The 22,670-nt window shown below is 35.1% G+C and overlaps 1 protein-coding gene across 1 annotated transcript in view; it reads left to right on the top strand.

Moving 5' to 3' along the window:
• Nucleotides 1–22,421, top strand: part of AIMP1 (aminoacyl tRNA synthetase complex interacting multifunctional protein 1) — a 39,020-nt gene extending 16,599 nt beyond the window's left edge. Inside the window, exons 4-7 of the mRNA XM_037031890.1 lie at nucleotides 679–837; nucleotides 3,999–4,210; nucleotides 12,795–12,963; nucleotides 20,938–22,421. Coding sequence (XP_036887785.1) covers nucleotides 679–837; nucleotides 3,999–4,210; nucleotides 12,795–12,963; nucleotides 20,938–21,104 — 707 coding nt within the window. The 3' untranslated portion in view covers nucleotides 21,105–22,421. The remainder of the gene's footprint in view (nucleotides 1–678; nucleotides 838–3,998; nucleotides 4,211–12,794; nucleotides 12,964–20,937) is intronic.
• The last annotated feature ends 249 nt before the right edge of the window (nucleotides 22,422–22,670 follow it).

Here is a 22,670-nt window from a genome sequence, read left to right as displayed (position 1 = left end):
ACTGGGCTGTGAGAATGTTTTTAATATCGCTGAAGGAATTGTCTTTGCTTCTTTAAAAAAGTTGTTTTTTGAAATAGAATTATGAACAAATAATGTTGTCTGTCCATTAAATCTGTGATACAGAGATTATTATTATTACTATTATCTTCCTAGTTGATTGTTCAATATAAAGGAAAATCTGCATGAAAAATATGTTATCTTGCCCCAAACCATGAGAGCACAGAGTCTCCGGAGACAGACTACTTAAGTATAAATCCTGTTTTCCTACTCACTGTGTGCGTGATTTTTGACTTCTCTATGACTCAGGATGATTATCTGTTAATGGAGATATGAATAGAATTTGCTGCTTAAATATGTTTGAAAATTATGAGTTAATTCATATAAAGCATTTTGAAAAGTGTCTGGGACATACTAAATCCATAATAAATATTAGCTATTATTGTTATCTGTAATTTTCTGTTTAGTCATCAGTGATTAAAGGAGAAACATGTATTCTTTTCTCATCTTTAAAATTTATTTAATTTCTAGGCAGGCTGTTTACAGTCTCAGACAGTAGAGGCTTGGTCATCATATACAGTGAATTTCTCATTTAATCATATTTGTGATTCACAGTTTCACGGTTTTATCTTGTTTCTTGGTTTAATGTAAATGACATTACTTATTTCATTTCTGTATTAGTGAAACAAATACCATTTCCATCCGGTACTCCGCTGCAAGCTAATTCTGAAAATATGACACAGTCTGTACCAATCACAACTATATCTTCTGGTGCCAAAGAACAGGTAAAAGGAGAAGGAGGGGAAGAAAAGAAGGCGAAAGAGAAACTTGAAAAGAAAGGTATTTTCCTTTAAGCTTATTTGGTTCTTACCTGCTCTATCAGGTCTACTCAACATTTTTGATAGATTACTTAGAAGTAGAACGTTTGTTAGTTAGAAGTAGAAAGCTTTAACTTTTATGAACTAGAATAAAATTAGGAACAGTATGATATTAGAACATAGAAGCTGAACCCTAAAGGATGTGTGAAGGTAGACCAAGTTGGACATGGTCAGAGTATGTCATTTGAGGTAGAGGAACCAGTAGAATTTAAAACATAGAACGTAGAGCTTAAGTGTAGAGACCGATACGTAGTTTGGTGTGACTGAATTGTGTTGTATATTTGGGGATCGTTTCAGAAAAGTCACAGATAGTTAGCTTAGGAGCAGCTGCGGAGCTGGGAAAAGGATATTCCAGTCAAAGCAGAATGTCTGAAGTAAGGCATAGGGATGTTAAAGTTTTAGGAACCCATAAGAACTGAAGTTGAAAGTGTATCACCATCTATTTAGCCAACCAGACAAGAAATCGGCTTAACCTGTCCCACTCCCTCAATTTTTATATCCGATTGTCCACCAAAGCCTGTACTTCCTGCCACCAAAGCATACCTTGCTCTGTGCCTTGGTTTTGTTAGGTGCTACCCTAGTTTAAGTTCTTGTGGTCAGGATCTCTCGTCTGAATTAATGCTAAAGCCTCATCTTTTCTAGTTTATTTTAAATTTAAAATAAACTTTTCTAGTTTATCTTACCTTGTTGCCAAAGCTATTTTTCTAAGCATAAATAAGACTTTTTTTTACCTATCTGCTTTACTCCTTTCTAGATTTCATTTTCCCAAATTTTCTTAAAAAGTGCTTTTGTAATTTTTATACTTATTGCTCATATTACTTAGACTCATTTAAAAATCTTTTAAAAATATAAAATGGCTGAGAGATTTGTGACCTCACCTAAGCTAATTGAGCATCTAATGCTTGTGAATTCCTTGTGGCAAACCTAAGTAGTCTCTATTAGTTAGAAATAGATGGGGGCTGTACATCCTCCTCTGTAAAACTTCATCACTAGGTGGTGTAGTTACAGTGAAAGCAAATCAGACTGAGCAAGTCAGACTGATTCTTCCACATCATAAAATTTATGAAGAAGCGAGCATAAAACAGTTACGCAGCCTGTCCTAAGTCTGATGAGATCCATACTCAAAGATGTATGGTTGTTCTTGACGGCAGGATCCACCAGTCTTCTAGTCCAATGAGACAACAAAGTCCTCTTGTGTGGGAGGAGGCAGCACGCAAGACCAGATGGAGCTCTAGGTCTAGAAGACCTCTGTCCAGTGGAACTTTATTTGGTGATGGAAATGCTGTATAGTTGTATTGCTCAGCACAGTAGTCACGTGTAGCTGTTGAACATTTGAAATGTATCCACTGTGACTACACAATTGAATTTTCAGTTACTTTAAATTTAAATGTAAATAGCTATATATATGGTTGGCAGGTGCTGTGTTGGACAGTGATGGAATAGAAGGTTGTTCCATAGGTGTTTGGCTGCTGTGATTGCCCGAGTCAAAATTCTGCACAGGGAAGTTCTGTGGTGCCCACACAATCTTTCTAGACTGCCGCATATAAGCATCACTCATGTCATTGAATATTCCTAAAATCCCTTATGATGACTAACAAAGTTCTTGGGATAGATTTTAATATTTGTAATTACCTCTGGAATGGGGAATCCTGATAAAGGTAGTATTTCAAATTCTGGGATATGAAGTTAAAAAATACATGTGGATATAACTATACTGTTATACTGCAGTATTACAAAGTGCTTAGTTTATCACTCAAAGATAACTACTATTTAGGGTTTTGGTATATTTTCTTCTAGTAATACATATCTCTAATATTTGGGTTTTTACCATTAAAAAAACCTTTGTGAATTTGCTACATGGAAAGTGGTATTTTTAATAATTTGCTAATAAGATTAGAAACTTAACTATTTTGAACTAGCTCTGTCTCTTCTTTTGTAAACTGTTTTTGTAGAAATTGTGAATGCCATTTACACAAAATCTTCATTTCCTGCTCCAGAGAAAATTATTCTTCTCTGCTTCTGTATTTCCTTGTGTATGTAATATTTATCATATATTCATTGATACATCTGTCTTCCTTGAAAGAGATTTTCAGTGCTTTGATAGCTTGGTCTGCTCATCTTAATAGTTCTTTCTAGTGCCTTAGACCTCAGTAAATATTTGTTCAAAGATTAATCATAGGTACAGTTGAAAGGAAATATATTGTGATTCAAGTCTCAGTAGTGTGATTCAAAGATAAATATGTTTTTGTTTTTGTTTTCTTTTTTTTTCTGCCAGAGAAATTAAATGTAAACTTAAAGAATTTGAATCCAGATAGGCTGCATTTTCACTCAGTAGCTTAAGTAATCATATACCAATAAGAGTTAGATTACCAGCATATAAATAAAAGTAGGATTTTGAAAATATAATCAAAATAAATATTCTCTTCTGCTCAAATAGTTCCTGTGGACAAGCCTAAAGCCCTGATAAGTCTTCAGGGAAATAAAAGGATTGGAGAAATTCATTATATGCTTATCAGTGTGTTTAATTGAGAGAAACATTTTAGCAGTGAAATTATATTTGATAGTTTATTCCATTAGCTGGCTACAAAGTGTGGCATTCTTTCTAAATGTAGGATTTTTCACTTTGTAGAAAGTCACAGTAAAAATTGCACAGGATTTTCTGCAGCTCTGTTTCAGGGAAATGTAAACTTTTTCAGTAAGCGCCGTTTTGTAGGTATGTGGCTTTATAGGCCATGAAGCTCTGTGACTACGCTTTGGCTCTGCCGCGGTATAAAAACAGCCGTAGGTAATATGTAAGTGAACAAATGATTGTGTTCTAAGAACACTTTGACAGAAACAGTCCTTGTGCTAGATTTGGCCAGTGAGCTATATAGTTCACCAACCTCTTATCTATGTCTTTAACTAGAGATAAAGGCTGTTACTCAACAGAGAAACAGCTAAAACAGGGTCCAGGGTACTGACTTTAGTAAATAATTCTTTCTTTCCTTTGTTATTGAAGTGAAAGTAGGAGATAAGACTTTTTTTTTCCTTTAATTTCATCAGTATCAGTGCTGTGGAGTTTTTCGTATTTTATTTTTGGTTTGTTTCAGATGTTTACCCATTTAGAATTTTTTGTTTTTAAAGGAGAGAAAAGGGAGAAAAAACAACAATCTATAGCGGGAAGTGCTGATTCTAAGCCAATAGATGTTTCGCGCCTGGATCTTCGAATTGGTTGCATCATCACTGCTAAAAAACATCCGGACGCAGACTCTTTGTATGTAGAAGAAGTCGATGTTGGAGAAGCAGCCCCCAGGACCGTTGTCAGTGGCCTGGTGAATCATGTCCCTCTTGATCAGGTAATTTGTACAAATAAAATTACTTCTGCATACACAGGACACTTTTGTTTCCTCTTTCTTTAATGTTTTATCATATAATTTTGTGTTAGATGACTAAACAACACGAGCCACTATTGATTAGTTTGTTTGATTAGTTTGAATGTGGTAATTCTACCAAAAAAAGTATATAAAATGACTCAAATCTTGCAAAAGATCTGTACCTTAGGATTGGATTCATGAGGATAGAAAGATGATGTATTTTTTTTCTCAGTTGAAAAAATGTTTTTAGTTTGGTATTTTATATAATCATCATTCCTTATGGAGTTTTATTATTCCTTTATTTTTAAAAAATCACTATTAATAAAAACCCCAAAAACACCAGCCTAAAAGTAAGAGAACAAATATTATGTTTTTGTAACTAAAATATCTTCATACTTTTCTAAGAAAAAAGAGGAGAGGGAATCGTGGAAATTAAACTGCAGATTTTATTGATATCCTATTAGTTGTTAAAAATTGGATGTTTTTTATTTTTGTGTTGCTTAGGTATTTAAAAATATAAAGTATTTTTTAAGATTTTATTTATTTATTTTTAGAGAAAGGGGAGGAGAGGGAAAAAGAGAGGAACAGAAACATCAATGCGCAAGAGATACATCAATTGCTTGCCTCTCGTACCCCCAACTGGGGATCTGGCCTGCAACCCAGACATGTGCCCTGACTGGGAATTGAACCAGTGACCTTTTGGTTTAAAGGCCAGCCGACTCAAGCCACTGCACCACACCAGCCAGGGCTAAAAAAAGTATTTTTATATGCGTATATGTTATGGTGTATGTATATGTATGGAAATACATATATATATTCCCAATGATGGTGGAATAAATTAAAGACAGTAATAGTTTTAGTTTGTTCTTTCCAAGTATCTTTTATAGTAATTTGAGTTACCTATTTCCTGTGCTCCATAATACTTCAGAGATACTGCAAAGACTATAGACTTCAACATTAAGATACTTGTGCCTCTCTCCATTCATTGCCAGGTATATTACTTACTGCTTTGTGAACTTGGACAAATCTCTACATTTATTTATTCATATTTCTAGATGCAAATATTTACTGAGCACCTACGGTGTACCAGAACTATTCTGAACAAGCACTATAACAGTTGAATTCAGGTGACAGATTTTTTTTAAGTCCTGCCTTTGTGATGCTCACATTTCTGTGGGGGAGTCAGAAAATTGTAACAAGTTAATAGTGATAAATATCAAGAAAAAATAAAGTAGGGAAGAAATTAGGAGATATTAAGGCTATGATGATGTCATTTGATAATAAAGTAGTTCAGAAAGACCTTATTAAAAAATGACATTTAAGTAGAGGTGTGAGGAAACGAAGAAAACAAGTCATATGTCTCTCTGTTGGAAGAGCGTTTTAAGTAGCCGAATCAAACAGATGCCTGAGATATTCAAGGAGCATCAGAAAGCAGTGTCACGATAGCAGAGCAAATAATGGGAGTACCATGTGAGATGAAATCAGATATATAAGCCAAATAATACAGGGTTTTATCGATCATTGAAAAGACTTTGGCTTTTATAGTAAGTGAGATGAGAAGCATTGGAGGGTTTTGAGCTAAGGAGTAACTTGGTCTGCCTCGTATTAATAGGATCATCTAGCTGCTCTATTCAGTGGGTGAGTGAAGAAGTTTCTCTTATCTATGAAAAGTGCAGAGATAGGTCATATGTGTGTGCTATTTTTTTAAACATTCCTCTTGCATAGGACCAGGACTCCTTCGTAACTATTTATGAAGGTAAGTTCATGAGCCTTGGAAAAAAGAACCAGGTGATCTTATGCCGGTTAAATTGGACTTTAAATTGGACTTCATTTGGGCTTTATCTTTTTTGTTCTCAACAGGTTGCAGACTATTTTCTATTCCACAAGCTGTCAGACACAGCCATAAGCAATTTTCTTTATGCATATCTGTATCTAACCCATCAAGGCAGTACTAGTAAACATTCTATAAAGCCAGGACACTTAACACCCTCCCATAATTACATACAGAATGTTATAGATTTGTATATTTTTCAGAGGTAAAGATCTACAAATAATTATCTAATCCTTAGAAGATTGCATTTAGCTACTCTTATACCTAATTGCAGTGACATTTTAAAAAATTCTCATATGTGTGGTATTTTCAGGTTACTTGTTGAAGAAGAGTTCTTACTCAAGAAGACCTTCAAAAAGCGGCCTTTTAAATTAGAAACTTAGGCCTATTTTTTTAAATTTAAAGTATAGTTGACATAATATATGTCAACTATATAATATTCAGGTACATAATATTGTGATTCTACATTTACATACCTTGCCACGTGATCACCGTGATAAGTCTAGTAACTGTCATTGTACAAAGTTACTGCGATAGTATTGACTCTGCCCTGTGCTGTGTGTTGTGTCCTCATGATTTACTGATTTATAACTACAAGTTTGTGCCTCGTATTCCCCTTCGCCTTATTCCCCCATCTCTCTGTGCCCCTCCCCTTGGCAGCCATCAGTGTGTTCTTCGTATGTATGAGTCTGTTGCTGGTTTGTTTTAATTTTTTATATTTTACATATAAGTGGAATCATATGTTACTTGTCTTTCTTTGTCTGACTTACTTCACTTGGCATAATACCCTCTAGGTTTAGCCGTATTGTCACAAATGTCAGTACTGCATTTTTTTTGTTGCTGAATAATATTCTGTTGTACATAATACCACATCCTCTTGATCCATTCATTGATCAGTATACACCCAGGTGTCTCCCACATCTTGGCTATCATAAATAACACTGTAGTGAACATGGGGGGTGCATTTATATGTCTTAGTTTATGTTTTTGTTTTCTTCAGATAAATACCCAGAAGTAGAATTGCTGGACTATCTGATAGCTCTATTTTTAATTTTTTGAGGAACCTCTGTACTGTTTTTCATAGTGGTTATATCATTTTATACTCCCGCCAGTGGTGCCTGAGGGTTCCCTTCTGCCTGCGTTCTTGCCGACACTTGTTAATTTGCTGACTTTTTGATCATAGCCATTCTGATGATACATGTGGTGATACATGATTTTGATTTGCATCTCTCTGATGGTTAGCGATGTTGAGCATCTTTTCATATTTTACCATCTTTATATCTGTTTTGGAGAAATTTCTATTCAGATAATATACCCATTTTTTTAATTGAATTGTTTGGCTTTTTTGTGTTAAGTTGTATGAGTTCCATATATATTTTGGATATTAGCCCCCTATCAGAATATTATTGCAAATATCTCTTGACATTTGTTAAGTTTGTTTCCATTTCGTTGATGGTTTCCTTTGCTGTGCAAAAAATACTTAGTTTGGTGTAGTTCTGTTTCTTTATTTTTGTCTTTATTGCCCTTGTGCAGGGAGACATATCCAATAAAATATTGCTGCAAGTGATGTCAAAGTGTGTATTGTATATGCTTTCTTCCAAGAGTTTGTGGTTTCAGGTGTGAAACCACACCATTTTAACTATTTTAACTATTTTAATGTATGGTTTAAGAAAGTGGCCCAGATTCACTTTTTTTTCCACATATCTAGCTAGTTTTTTCCAACACCATGTATTTGTATCTTTCAGCTGAAATGAATTTATTAGTTTTAAATTCTGTCTGTGCAGTCTTTAAGGTTTTATGTATACAGTATCATGTCATCTGCAAATCATGATGTTTTTACTTCTCTCTCTCTTATTAGGATGCCTTTTATTTGTATTTCTTGTCTGATTGCTGTGGCTATGACTTCCAATAACTATGTTGAATAAAAGTGCTGAGAATGGGCATCTTGTCCTTTTAATGATCTTAGGGGAAAAGGTTTCAACTTATCAATGTAGAATTATGATGTTAGCTATGGATTTGTCATATATAGGCTTTATTATGTTAAGGTATGTATCCTGTACATCCACTTCATTGGGAGTTTTCATCATGAATGGATATTGGAATTTTGTCAAATGCTTTATTGGTCTCTGTGGAGGAGATCATATGATTTTTATTTTTGGTTTCATTTAAATGATGAATAACATTGAATGTTCTGCAGATATTGAATCGCCTTTGCATCCCTAAAATAATCTATTTGAGCATGGTGCATGATCTTTTCAGTGTACAGTTGAATTTATCTAGTATTTGGTTTTGTTGAGAATATTTCCACCTGTGTTTATGAAGGAAATTGGCTGTAATTTTCCTTTATTGTAGAGTCATTTTCTGGGTTTAGTATCAGGATAATGCTGGTCTAGTAGTATGAGTTTGGAAGCGTTCCTTCCTCTTGAAATTCCTTGGAATAGGTTGAGTAGGACAGGTATTAATTCCTCTTTAAATGTCTGGTAGAGTTCAACTGCGAAGCCATTCAGGACCTGGATGTTTTGGAGGGAGTTATTTTTTATTACTGATTTAGTTTTAGAAGTGTCTACATTTGTAGGAGTTTACACATTTATTCTAGATTGTCCAATTTGTTGATCTGTAATTGTGCATAGTATTCTTTCATGATTCTTTGTATTTCTATTTTGTCTGTTGTGACTTCACTTTCATTTGTGGTTTTATTTATTTGGACCCTATCTTTTTTTCATTATGAGTTTAGCTAAAGGTATATCGTTTTTATTTATATTTTTAAAGGACCAGCCCTTAGTTTCATTGATCTTTTTATTCCCTAATTTTGTCAATTTCTCTTCTTATCTTTATTGTTTTATTCCTTCTACTAACTTTGGGTTTTATTTGTACCTTTTCTAGTTCTGTGTAAGTTTAGATTGTTTATTGTGATTTTTCTTGTTCCTTGAGATAGGCTTCAATTTTTATGAGCTTCCTTCTTAAAACTGATTTTGCTGCATCCCATAGATTTGGGAGAGTTTAATTTCTATTTTTATTTGTCTCAAGATTTTTAAATTTCCTCTTTAGTTTTGTCTTTGACTTTTTGGTTGTTTAGGGGCATGTCGTTTTCTCTCCACATGTTTGTGGTGTTTTTTCCATTTTTCTTCTTGTAGTTGATTTCTAGTTTTACAGCATTGTGGTTAGAAAAGATACTTGATATGATATCAATCTTAACTTTATTGAGACTTGATTTCTGGCCTAACATGTGATCTATTCTGGAAGATGTCCCAGAGGCACTTGAAAAGAATGTGTATTCTTCAGTTTTTTGGACGAAATGTTCTGTAAACTTTAAGTTCATCTCATTTAATATGTCATTTAAGGCCAACGTTTTCCTGTTTTCAGTCTGGTTGATCTGTCCACCTATGTAAGTAAGGTACTGAAGTTTACTATTATTATTCAATACTGTCAATTTCTTCTGTTATGCTGTTAATTTTTAAAAATGTATTTTATGTATTATGCTGTGACAGCTGTCCCAACATTTCCCCCATTGCCCCCCTCCACCCAGTGTGCCCCATTCCTTCCAGTAATACCCCATTTAGTCCAGGTCCATGGATCATGCATGTAAGTTCTTTGGCTACTCCATTTTCTATCCTGTACTTAAACTTAACATCCTCTGCCTATTCTGTACCTGCCAATTTGTGCTTCTTAATCCCTGCACCTTTTTCCCCATTCTGCCCCTTCCCCCGCTTCCCCATCCCAAATGATAACCATCCAGATGATCTCCATACCTACGATTCTGTTTCTGTTCTGCTTGTTTGCTCAGTTTGTTTTTTTTTAGATTGAGTTGTAGATAGTTGTGAATTTATTGCCATTAGTGTTCATAGTTTTCATTTTTTTTTCCCCAAAATAAGTCCCTTTAGTATTTCACTTAATAATGGTTTGGTTATGAAGAACTAACTCCTTTAGCTTACCCTGTCTGGGAGGTACTTTATCTTCCCTTCAACTCTTTTTTTTTTATTTAATTATTTTTCAAGTACAGTTTTCTGTCTATTACTCCCATCCCATCCCACCCCCCATCCTCTCCCCTCCCTCCCATTTCCCTTCAACTCTTAATAAGAGTTTTGCTGGGTAGAGTAATCTAGGTTGTAGGTCCTTGCTTTTCATCATTCTGAATACTTCTTGCCATTCCCTTCTCCCCTGCAATGTTTCTTTTGAGAAATCAGCTCACAGTCTTCTGGGAACTCCTCTGTAGGTAACTCTGCTTTTCTCTTGCTGCTTTTAAGATTCTCTATCTTTAAAGGACTCAAGATGGGCCTCTTTGGGTCCAACTTGTTTGGGACTTCTTGTGCTTCCTGGACTTGTATATCTATTTCCTTCACCAAATTAGGGTTGTTTTCTTTCATTATTTTTTCAAGTAAGTTTTCAAATCTTGCGCTTTTTCTTCTCCTTCTGGCACCCATATGATGGGAATATTCGACTTCTTGAAGTTGTTCCAGAGACTCCTTAGCCTGGCCTCACTTTTTTGGATTCTTTTTTCTTCTTATTCTGATTGGTTGGTTTTTGCTTCCTTTTTTGCTTCCTTATGTTCCAAATCATTGATTTTATTCTTGGCTTCCTCCATTCCACTGTTAGTTTCTTGTAGATTTTTTTTTTATTTCACATAGTGTAAACTTCATTTCTGCCTGTGTCTTTCTTATGCTTTTGAAGTACCTGATGAGTTCAAAACTGTTGTTTTGAACCTTTCATTTGATAGTTTGTTTATCTCCATTTTGTTTTTTCTTTTTCTGCAGTTTTGATCTGTTCTTTCCTTTCAGCCACATTTCTGTTGTCTCCTCATTTTGGCAGCCTCCCTGTATTTGTTTCTATATATTAGGTAGAGCTGCTTTGACTGGGTGTCTTGATGGCATGGCCTAATGTAGAAAAGCACATGCATAAGTTGGATGGAGTGGAGCCTTAGATAATCACCTGGGCAGAGCCACCTGTGTGAACCATGTTGCTGAAGTCTCAGATATGGTGTCACTGCTCTGTGGCTGTGTGTGGCAGAGTGCTCAGAAAAGGGACAATGACTGCTGTCAGTCCTCTGAACTTTTGTCTGGGAGGAAGCTGTCCCCCACTGGAAGTTGTGGGGATTTGTCGTCTTGGCACTGGAACCCTAGGCATGGGAGTCTGGTGTGGGGCTGGGATCCCTTTCTCCTGAGATATCTCTCCTGATTTGTATCTACCACATGTGGCTGTGGGGCCACCTGTTCCATGTCTCTGCCCCTCCTGCTTGTCTGAATGAATGTGATTTCTTTAATCCTTGGCTGTCTGACTTCCACACACCTCAATTTTTCTGAGGATTCTGGGTGATAGTTGTTTTATAGTTTAGTTGTAATGTTTGCTGTGGTTGTGTGAGGAGGCAAGCCATGTTTACTAACATCTTCATCTTGACCAGCAGTCTCTATGCCTGTTAATATTTGCTTAATATATTTATGTGCTCCTATGTTGGGTGTGTAAATATTTACAAATGTTATATCCATTTTTCATATTAACTCCTTTATCATAATGTTATGCCATTCTTTGTCTTTTTTTTAGCCTTTGTTTAAAGTCTGTTTTCCCTAATAAGAGTATTACTATCCTAGGTTTTTTTATTTTCATCTCTTCTTTTTTCATGGTCTGTGTTTCTTTTGAGCTGAGGTAAATCTCTTATAGGTAGTATACTAATGGATCCTGCTCTTTATTTTGTTCAGTCACCCTGTGTCTTTTTATTGGAGCATTTACTTCATTTATATTTTAAGTAATTATTGATAGGCATGTACTTATTCCCATCTTGTTACTTGTTTTTTTATTGTTTTTGTATTTCTCCTCTGTTCTTCTCTTGGTTTCTTTTCTTGTGATTTGCTGGTTTTCTTTGGTGTTACATTTAGATTTCTTTCTCCCTATTTTTAGTGTATCTTTTGTACATTTGGTTAGTTGTTACCCATAGATATCAATCCAAAGCAGTCTATTTTAAGCTGATATGCAGTTAAGTTCAAGGCATTCTAGAAAAAAAACTTTATTTTAAGTTTAAGGCATTCTAAAAATACTGTTTTTACTACCCTCTCCGCACTGTTTTTGACTTAGATCTTTTTGTTTCGTTAGGGTGAGATCCTTTTTTTTTTCTTGCCTGGGAAACTTTATCCTTCAATTTTGAATGATAACATTTTATGGTAGAGTATTCTGGGTTGTAGATTTCTTCCTTTCAGCTCTCTATTCCCTTCTGGCCTGCAAAGTTTCTATTGAGAAATCTGCTTATAGCCTTATGCTGTTTTCTTTGTATGTGACTACTTTTCCTCTTATTGCTTTCAAGACTCTATTTTTAACTTTAGCCAGTTTAATTATAATATGTTTTTGTGTGGATCTTTCAAGTTGTTTGGAACTCTGTGGACCTGGATATCTATTTCCTACGCTGCACTAGCCATTATTTTTTCAAATCAGCTCTCTGACCTTTTTTTCCTCCTTTCTTTCTAGAATCCCCATAATGAGAATGTTAGTGTGTTTGATGTTTTCTCAGAGGTCCTTTAAACTATGCTTGTTTTTTTTTTTTTTTTTAACTTTTTTTTAGTCAGTCATTATAGAATTTTTTCACCTTCCTATAAGGCTTATAACAGCAGTAAAAAACTTAGGATACAAAGTGATAACAGTACATCCTCAGAAATAGAACATTTAATACTTAGCATATTAGACATACCTTGATATATTCGAGGTATGATCACTTCAAATTCTGTACATTTTAATCACCTGTTTTTCACACAGATGCAAAATCGGATGGTGATTTTACTTTGTAATCTAAAACCTGCAAAGATGAGGGGAGTACTATCTCAAGCAATGGTGATGTGTGCTAGTTCGCCAGAGAAAGTTGAAATCCTGGCACCTCCTGATGGGTCTGTTCCTGGAGACAGAATTACTTTTGATGCTTTCCCTGGTAAGTATTTGTTAGTTTTATTTAAAATTGTGTGGGAGTTATTGTTCACACAGCGATGCTTGTAATGTTTAAGTATAAAATACAATCCTGTGTATGATTCACAGTTTTTTACATGACCATGATTTTTGAGATTATTGCCATCAGCTCAAGATGGCATATTAAGCACAAACATCTAAATGTCCCCCTCTCCGTGAATGTACAAACTACACAGACACCAGAGATAGCTTTTGCTTTAGATAAAATACTAGCTGGAATCCCTACATGGCAAAAGAGTATGATATGGGTATAAAAGAAACAAATGTGCTGCAAAATCATTTAAATTATAGATTATCTCAGAATGCAACACAGAAATATAAAGAAAAGTTCAGACATGGGAGAATAGCATATAATCCTCAGAGTTCACCTAATAATATGTTTACATATGCTCTTACTTGACTTTAGGACATAGAGAAAATCTCTTAAAATTTATATTTATTTTAATAATTTAAAAGGTAGTTTTGCCCTGGTGAAGATCAATAAATCGAGTGCCAGCCTGTGAACCAAAGGGTTGCCGGTTTGATTCCCAGGCTGGGCACGTGCCTGGGTTTGAGGGCCAGGCCCCCAGTAGGGGGCACGCGAGAGGCAGCCACACACTGATGTTTCCCTCCCTCTCTTCCTTTCCCTCTCTCCAAAAATAAATAAATAAAATCTTTTGAAAAGGGGGAAGTTTCATTTTATAAAGTTTCATTTTATATTGCTTGTTTTGTCCAGTAAAATGCTCCTGAGACAGACCAAGCTTTATAATGCATGAAAAAGTTTCTTGAAATAGGTCTTGGAAGCAGAAGAGAAAAGATGGTTGGCAGATGTAGAATAAATTTTTCTTTCGTTGAAGAGAGAGAACCTTATAGGAGAACAGTTAGAAATTAACAGACTACATTTTATTTAAAGTATATTTACTTGACTAGAATAATGGGAAAATCAGAAATAAGGGTAACAAGCAAAATGAGGTTTACAAGTCAGAATTGACTTGGAAACGTGTTTGTAGAAAGAGCTGAGTTTTAATGTAATAGCCAGACTGATGTGATTATGTAGGCCTGTTTTATTAATCCTATGTTAATTATGTTTCATGAAATATTAGGACATGAAGAATTTTAACATTGGAAATAACATAGGAAATGTGGATGAAAGCATAGGTTAATTTCCTTGAAACTAAGCTCCCCCTGCAAAACAAAACAAAACAAAATAAAAAACAAAAAAACTAGACTAATCTAAAAAATACAATGGTTGTTCAACAAGTAATTGTGACTTTGAATGCCTGTGTGTGTCTTGAACCTTGGTAGATTTGAAACCATAATGGTCTGTACTTCTTTCGTAAATTGGGTTTTGGGAAAATCCCAGTCTAAATAATTTCTCAAAGGAGCATGACGACTTTAGAAGCATCGGATCACCACTCTTACCAGTATAGCAAACACTTCCCCAAACCTCAGATTTGGGAGTAAGGGCAGTCATGTGTATACCTGACACCTGACATTCTACTTAAGAAGTCTCATTCACTAAATTGGAATAGAAAATAATAAAGATGAACTTTTCTTTAATATTCAGCATGCATTGGGGGAAAAAGAAAAAATCAAGTATTGGTTTACCTTTCCAGATTAACACTTGCCTTCTTTTTTATCTAAATACTTAAGATTTAGTACATTTTTTCCTTTTTTTAAAGATTTTATTTATTTATCTTTAGAGGGAAAGGGAAGGAGAAAGGGAGAGAAATATCAATGTATGGTTGCCTCTTGTGTGTCCCGCACTGGGAACTGGCCTGCAACCCAGGCATGTGCCCTGACTGGGAATCAAACCATGATCTTTTGGGTTGCAGGCCTGCGCTCAATCCACTGAGCTACACTAGCCAGGACAAGATTTGGTATATTTTTTAAGTTTTTGGTGTAAATTGTAGTGTCTCATGTTTAGAAATGGAATAAATCATCTACAGTAACCCACCATTTTATAGATTTGCAAACTGAGGCCTGACACAACTAGTTACTTGTTTGAGGATATGTAGAGTAAGTAGAACGATCAGACAGCAGATGTGCCTGAGTCTCTAAGACAATAGTATTTTTGTTTGTTGATGTTGCTTGCTATGAATGCACTAATCTGTATTAATTAATGAAGGTGTGTAGTTCTTTTATTCTATGACAGCTTTCATTCCCTTACCTCATAGAATTAGCAGATAACTATTTCAGCAGTTAAGTCACTTGTTATTATCTGGATGTTTTTGTTAAGTAAATTGAAAGAAAGTTTTACTTAGTGACTTATCATTAGAGATGATATAGCCCTATATGGATTTCTTGCCTTTACCATATCCTTTAGTCCCTAAACTTGGCTTTCTGTGTGTTTATATTTACATTTTTCCAAAGACTAATATTTCCTCTAGATGTATACTTTCACCTTGTGCCTTAGTACGTGAATAGTAGAGATAGTACCAACTTTTTTTTTCAAGTGAAAGAAAGCAGGGAAAACCTGACTTTAAAATGCCCCATGAGGTTGCTTGAATTATTTTCTGTTACTACTATTATTATTATTACTATTATTATTATTATTATTATCTTATTTAAGCTATTACAGTTCCCACTTTTCTCCCACTTCCCTTCCTCCCCCAGCCTCACCCTTGAACTATTGTTTTATCACTTAAAATAGGCTTACGCAAGCCAAACAGCATTAAACAACTGATAAATTTGGAGACATGAGGTCTGTTAATATTTATCTTCCTCATGGCTCCACATCAGTTACTGCTTCTGTAGCAGCTAATCTGAAAGGAAATAACAGTTAATTCTGCACAACACACCATTAGTTAGTTGTTGTTTTTTTTTTCCAGAGAGAGCCATGATTCATCAGTGCATCTGTTTTGCATTTTAAAGCTTAAGGTGTCTGCTGGTACATTTGATGTTCACTTGATATGCTCAGTGTCCAGAGATTTACATTCATGATATATATATTAAGTGTGTTACAGAAATTGCAATTGGGTCTCAAACCTTTGCAGTGTTATTTGGCCTTAAAAAGGTTTTTACACTTAACAGTTTTTTCTCTAACTACAAAACTGAAAATTTCCATAGAGTTTTAGAAGATGGCAAGTAATATTTTTATAACAATGGCTAAAAACCGTCCCCATTCCATACTTTTTTTAATCCTAAATGTGTGAAGCTGTAAATTTTAGTATTTAAGTGTTTAACTGGTCCCTAAAGCAAAACTAACTTGATATTTTAGCTAGGAGACAAAGGCAACAACAGCCTTTTGTGGAAAATGCATTGATTTTGCTTTCAAAATAAATGAAAATTTGCATTCAGAATTTTAACTTCCAAGGCCATAATTATTTCTATTAGTACTGAGTCTCTGACTTATTAATAAACATAAGTTAATGTTCATTGGAAAGCCTATATGATATGCAAGAGTGTTTTCACCTTTGGATCCATGTATTCTTTAAAAGACAAAAAAGCTTGTCTGTATTTGATTCTTCTCTCTAAAGCCCATCTCAATTAGGTTTCTGTCTACTCTATTCTACCAGAACTGCTGTGGTCAAGATCCCTAATTTACTCTCTAGCTAAATATCCATGGCTTCTTCTCAGTCCTTTTCTTAATTAACTGGACATCTGGCGTCACTCCTTCCTGGTAGTCTGTCTTCCTGCTTTACCTGCTGCCCTTATCTCCTTTGCTGGTTCTTCCTTACCTCCATGACTTCTTAACATTGGCATGTCCCAGACCCTGGTCCTTCACCTCTTCTTTTTCTTCCCACACGTGACCACTTCTCTTTTCTTATCTTCCCCTCTTTCCCACATGATTCCCTGGCTGTTTTATCCAGTCACTTATCTAGCTGCCCACTAGACTTCACTAACATGTCCAAAGGGAGATTACACATCCCACCTCCCCCTGGAGTGCTCTTTTCCTTAGTAATCTCCATGTTCCTTCAACTGCTATTTCTTTTCTCATGCAGCTTCTCCTTCTGAAAACGACAGTGGGTGTACCTTCTGAACATGTCCAGAATCGTTCTCATTATCTTGCCCACCACAGCTTTGGTCTGGGCGCCAACATCCCTTATCTAGATAATTGCAGAGCTTTCTGGCTGACCTCCCTGCTTTTGCCCTTGCCCTTTTTCTGTTTTCAGTTACAGTAGGTGGAATGATTGAGGCCAGATTATATTACTCCTTTGTCAGAAGCCTTCCATTTGATCCAGGCTGCAAGCCCGCCTTCGGGCAGTAGCTTCCCCGTATCTCACTGACTGCACAGACTCTGACTCCTCCTCAGTCACTGCAGTCACTTGAGCCGCTGGCTCTTTCCTTAGATAGCTCCGTTACTTAGGCTGTTCAGATCTTTCAAGTAACATCTTTATTTTGTTTCCCTCCAAAACATCATCTCATATACTGTGCATTATTTAATGTGTTCACACAGATATGTAAGTGTCATGAAATCGAGATTATTGTTTTTAATTCTCATTCACTGCTGTATTCCTATCATCTGGAAAAATACCTGGTATAGATTAAGGAGCTCAGTAAATTGGTTAATGAATAAATGAAAAGAAATGTACTAGTAAAATATGTTAAAAAAACCCACAGCTCAGTATTTGAGAACAGGCCTGAGTATTTACTTTCATTATTGCAAGATCATTCGTATCAACCACCAAACCACTTTCCCCTGTTGATTGATTAGCTTTGTAAAATTCATTAACCCTTACTTGCCAAGTTATGCTTTAGCTTTTGTGCCGCAAGTGGCAGTAGTTACAATTATTATAGTTCAAAACTCAAGGTAATCAAACATAAATTCATTGAGTTAGTGCCAGGCTTTTTATTGTTGTGGTAGACACCATAAAGAACTTGATGATCAGTGAGCATGCTGTGTAAAATAACGAATGGCCCATTGAAAATGAAGTCTCTGGTTCCTATTGCAGACATGTGAATGCCTGGGACTCTGGAATTTGTAGTTATTGCTTTTTGTAGGTTTTCAATGCTGAGAAGGTGGAGACGGTGGTCACAGCTTTTCACATCTGTACAAACTCATCTTGAACTAGTTCTTATTCCCTGTGTGTTTTGTTTAGAATGACTTGGCTTAAAATAATCTCTGAGCGATTGGTTCTCTTACAATATGCATAACCACTTCCAAATGGTGATTATTGGCCAGGTTTAACAATTTCAGAGGCTCTGCAGTTTTTAGCTTGAAGAATTTTTGTTGATATCATCACTTACCTTCTTTGCGTAGCCATGCCAAAAAGAGGCAGGGAAGGGAATTAAGAAAGGAAAGGAAATTAGAAAAATAAGATTTAGAAGATGGATATAACACAGAAATGATGAAAGACTTCTGTGAACAATATAGTTCATTAAAAATTGTTTTAAGTATTAGCTGTGTTTTCCATGGGAGGTGATTTAGACTTTTCAACTAGTTTTATACCTACCAAATAGTATATTGTTCAGAAGCATGCTCAGTAAGCCAGAAGTTAACAGTGCATCCAAGATTTTCAATTCTGATTTGTGTTCAGTGATTATAATGTGATAGGTTTTAATAACAATCTCAAACTTTAGTTATCATTGCTTCATTTATTGCTTTGTTAAAGTCTAGGAACTACATTCAGAGTGTTATATGTATTGATTCTTGTGTGCTAAAAGAGGATAGGTAAGCTTTGGAGGTTCCTCTTATTTCTAGCTTATTTTTAGGGCAAATCTTGATTCTTTGAAAATTATTACAGTTTTATATAAGAAGTGTAAAACTTTCCGATCTTGGCCCCACGTGTGCACAGCGCTCAGTGACCTGGGCACCTTTCTGAGCGCCAGCTTTTCCATCTGTAAGAAGGGGGTTGGTGGTGGTGGTGTTAATGAGAAGCGGTTTTGAGTGGTGTCTGTTTGCTACGTGTTTTGTGAGGTTTAACTTTCGAAACAACTGGCTGCCTCCTTGTTTTTTAAGGTCTTAGTTGTAAGTTTTGTGCCTTCATTTCCTCATCTATACATTGGGGATAATTAATCATTTTATATAGCATACTGAGAGAGTTAAATAGGTAAATATATGTAAAACAGTGCAGTGACTGTCGCATAATGAGCACTACATGTGTTGTGTATTATGAACATTATTTTCTGTGCATTTCAGTTTCTCCCTAGTTCTGAGAAGCTTAATATCCTGCCACAGCACAGCTCTTTGTACTTCAGGCTTCGTGTCTGCATTCAGCAACAACATAATCTATGCTCTTTAGGAGAAGCTTTTGCACAAATCTGGGCCACTCTGCTTCTTAAATTAATTCATTACCAATTAAGGAACATCTCTTTTTGAGTGGGAGGAATCCGGAGCTGGTACTCAGGTCTCCCTGAACAGCAAGCAGCTCACTTCTCCACGTGATTTGTGCACGAGCAAAGTAGGATTGTGCTCTTGGACTAGGAATGGTTTAGAAACAAAAAAAATATTTTATATACTTTATATATTGCTAGGTTTTTATTCTTTGTTAATTAATAAAAATTAATTACTATGTCCAATCTGATGCTCTTAAAGGAGTAAGAGAAATCCTCCTTTTTATAGTCAGTGTTTCAATTTTAGTCTCATTGCATGTTCCTTTACTATGTCATTCGGTGAAGCCTTCTGTCATTTGGGAAGGAAACCCTGCAGGTCAGAGGACGCTTTCGTATATTCCTGCCAGGTCTATGGCAGTTTCTGAAGAGCTCATAAAGAATAAAGCTGGCCAATCAAATTCACTCAGTTTTGTGATTCCTATGTATGTATAAGCAGAGAATAAACACTAGATAATAAGATGTAATCAGAATATAGGCTTTAATTACTTCCAGTAATGTGTTCTTTTTAAAGTCATCCAAGAGACTACAACCTGGGCGTCAGTTACAAAGCAATCTAGAAAGTTAATCTATCAGTGTTGAGTTATACTTCAGTAATATTTTTATTACTTCCAGTATGATTATTTCTCACCTGAAGCTAGTGCTTAAGTGATAACAGTACTTTTTTTATTGTTCCTTGAACTTACTTTTCATTCCAAAAATTATTGAAGATCCCCAGATATTAAAATGTTCTTATATTAAACTTTGCTCATTACTTCCTTATCGTTCATTAAATAAAGAGCTTGCTTGGTATATTGGTTGTCTTTAAGCCTAGACGATATATTCTGCAGTTCATTTGTCTTTTATTGATTGTAAACTCTATAGTGAGTTACTATAGAGAGAGGGAATGGGGCATTATCCACATGTCAGAATGTTATTTTCTAAAGCAGCATTTATTAGAAGGCAAGGTGTGGTACTAGTGGAACAACAGTTTTGGTGTCGAATCCTGACTTCACTTGTTGATTGTGTGACTTTGAACAACTTATCTGAGCCCCAGTTTCTTTGTATTTAAGATTAGAATCAATGTTGTGTGAATTGCACACAACAGCCTGCACATAAGTTCCTCTTCTTAGAAATGCTAGTCCTTGTCTTTATTATTCTGTTCTGACTCTTTCCATCTTACCAAATGGCATGGGCAGCAGGTGCAACCCAGGTAGTTGTATTTAGCTAGATAACCCCAACATTTAGGCCATTCTCTAGTATTGGTAAGACACCCTTAAGCACTGTAGCAGCAGTTCTGCCCATTTATTTTGTGTGGTGAAACATAGTGAAGCGTACACTGCCTCCATCACGTGCAAAAATATAGCACAGGAAATTGTATTCTAATTGCTCACAGTTTCTTAAAGAGTACTTTATATTTTTATTTTAAATTTGTAGAATAAATTCATTGAGCTGTATTACTTATAGAATATTTATTATAAGAGTGAAAGTAATATCTTTAATATTGGTAAGGAAATGACAAAAAGGTATTTCACAGATCAAAAATAATAAACTTCCCTCATCATAAAAATAAAGTAAATGTTAACAGTAAATGCTAAAATTCTGATCAGGTCAAAGATCAGAAAATACTGCCAAGGCGTTTCACTGGAAATGTTGATGGGCAGTTTATTTAACATGTTAGCTGTATAATGTTATTTTTCCCCAACAGGAGAGCCTGACAAGGAGTTGAATCCTAAGAAGAAGATTTGGGAGCAGATCCAGCCTGACCTGTGCACTAACGGCGAGTGCGTGGCTACTTACAAGGGGGCTCCCTTTGAGGTGAAAGGGAAGGGAGTGTGTAGGGCTCAGACAATGGCCAACAGTGGAATAAAATAAAATTAGATTAAAATGCTTCAGTTACTGCAATATATTAGAAAAAACTTTAATAACAATAAAAAGAAATATGTTTGTCATTTATACCTAAAACATAACTGGCTCATTTTTGTGTTATTTATCTTCTAGACATGAGTCTTTTTACCTTGTGTATATTGTTTCAGTTGGTTTAAAAAACACTAGATTTTTACCTATGATTTTTGGTCCTTTATAATGTAGGAGGAAATGTCCTATGTTTTGTGATGATTTATTTTTTAGCAGGGATGTTAGCAGATTGTTTTTTCTTTATACATATTTAGGTAAGTTGAACTAGATTAACATTTAGTTTCTTACTTGTAGGTATATGATGCATGACATTTCAAGAACTTGGACTTTTAGTATATTGTGTATCTGTGTTATTAAAGGTCCTCTCTTCAAAAATGACGTTAGAATTTGTGTAATGTTCATCAACTAGTCATATTGTAGTACTGAAAATGAACAACTGTTGATTCCAGAGTCAAACATCAAAAAAGCTAAGACACGTGACATTTGAACATTATTGCTATTCTTTGCCAAAGTAACCCAAACTTTTTTAAAAGAAATTTCCAACTGTGTTTTCAACTTTTCATTCCCTTTAGTAATAAACTTTGACTATAAAATATAAACACATTGCAAAGTGTTGCCAATGTAGTTTTCAGTAAATTGACTGGAAAAGCAGCAGTCTATTGTTTCACTGCAGCTGACTTGAAAGATTCCGCGGGTACCAAAAAAACGTTACTTATAGCTTATTATCTTTACAAGAGCATTTAAGATTGCTATATTTTGCTTTTTCATGAACCATCATACTGCCAATGTATTAAAGGGACTGGCAGCCAAAACCTTAATATACATTGAGGCATCAGATGCCTATTTTCACTCACCTAGATATTCTAGGAACAATGAAAATTAACTTGAGTCATTAGCTTCAATTTTATCGGCCTTGAGATGATGACTGCTGATTTGGGCTACCTGAAAAGAAGTGCATCTATGGAGGTAGAAGTATAGATGTTGTTTCAAAGAAAAGTCTCCCAGTCAGAATTTTTGCACCGTAACTCTTTATGCCTCCAGTAAGGAAAGGAAAAACAAACTTTTACAACCCTGCATGCTGTGTTATAAAAGGTACAAGTCAAGTTCATTTATTTAAGGCCATGGAGTTCTGGCTGGCCAGGAAATGATACCATCATAGAATTTGATCATCTTTCTGTAAAACTGAGTATTTGTTAACAGAGCATTATTAACACATGTTAATAACTAAGTTCAAGTGAATTTCCAAAGTTATTGTGTTCTGCAGATCTATTATTACTTTGGGAATAAAGAATGTGACACAGTCTTTTGTGATTCTGTCTTTTCTAATTTTTCCCAATTATATCAAATTTCTTTAAATAATGTTAATGTGGTTTGAAGGATATTGTAACTACTTAGTTGTTTTATATTTATGTATTCCAAAGTAAATGTGGAAGAAACTGGAATATTTATTCCAAATTATTCCAGTTACAAAGAAAACATTACTCAGTCAACTTGTCAATTTAGCCCCATTCAGTTGGAATTTAT

This window comes from Sturnira hondurensis, unplaced genomic scaffold (assembly GCF_014824575.4).
Source record: "Sturnira hondurensis isolate 20B ecotype Veracruz unplaced genomic scaffold, ASM1482457v3 Scaffold0021214, whole genome shotgun sequence".
NCBI lineage: Eukaryota > Metazoa > Chordata > Mammalia > Chiroptera > Phyllostomidae > Sturnira > Sturnira hondurensis.
This window is presented reverse-complemented; position numbering and strand designations above follow the sequence as displayed.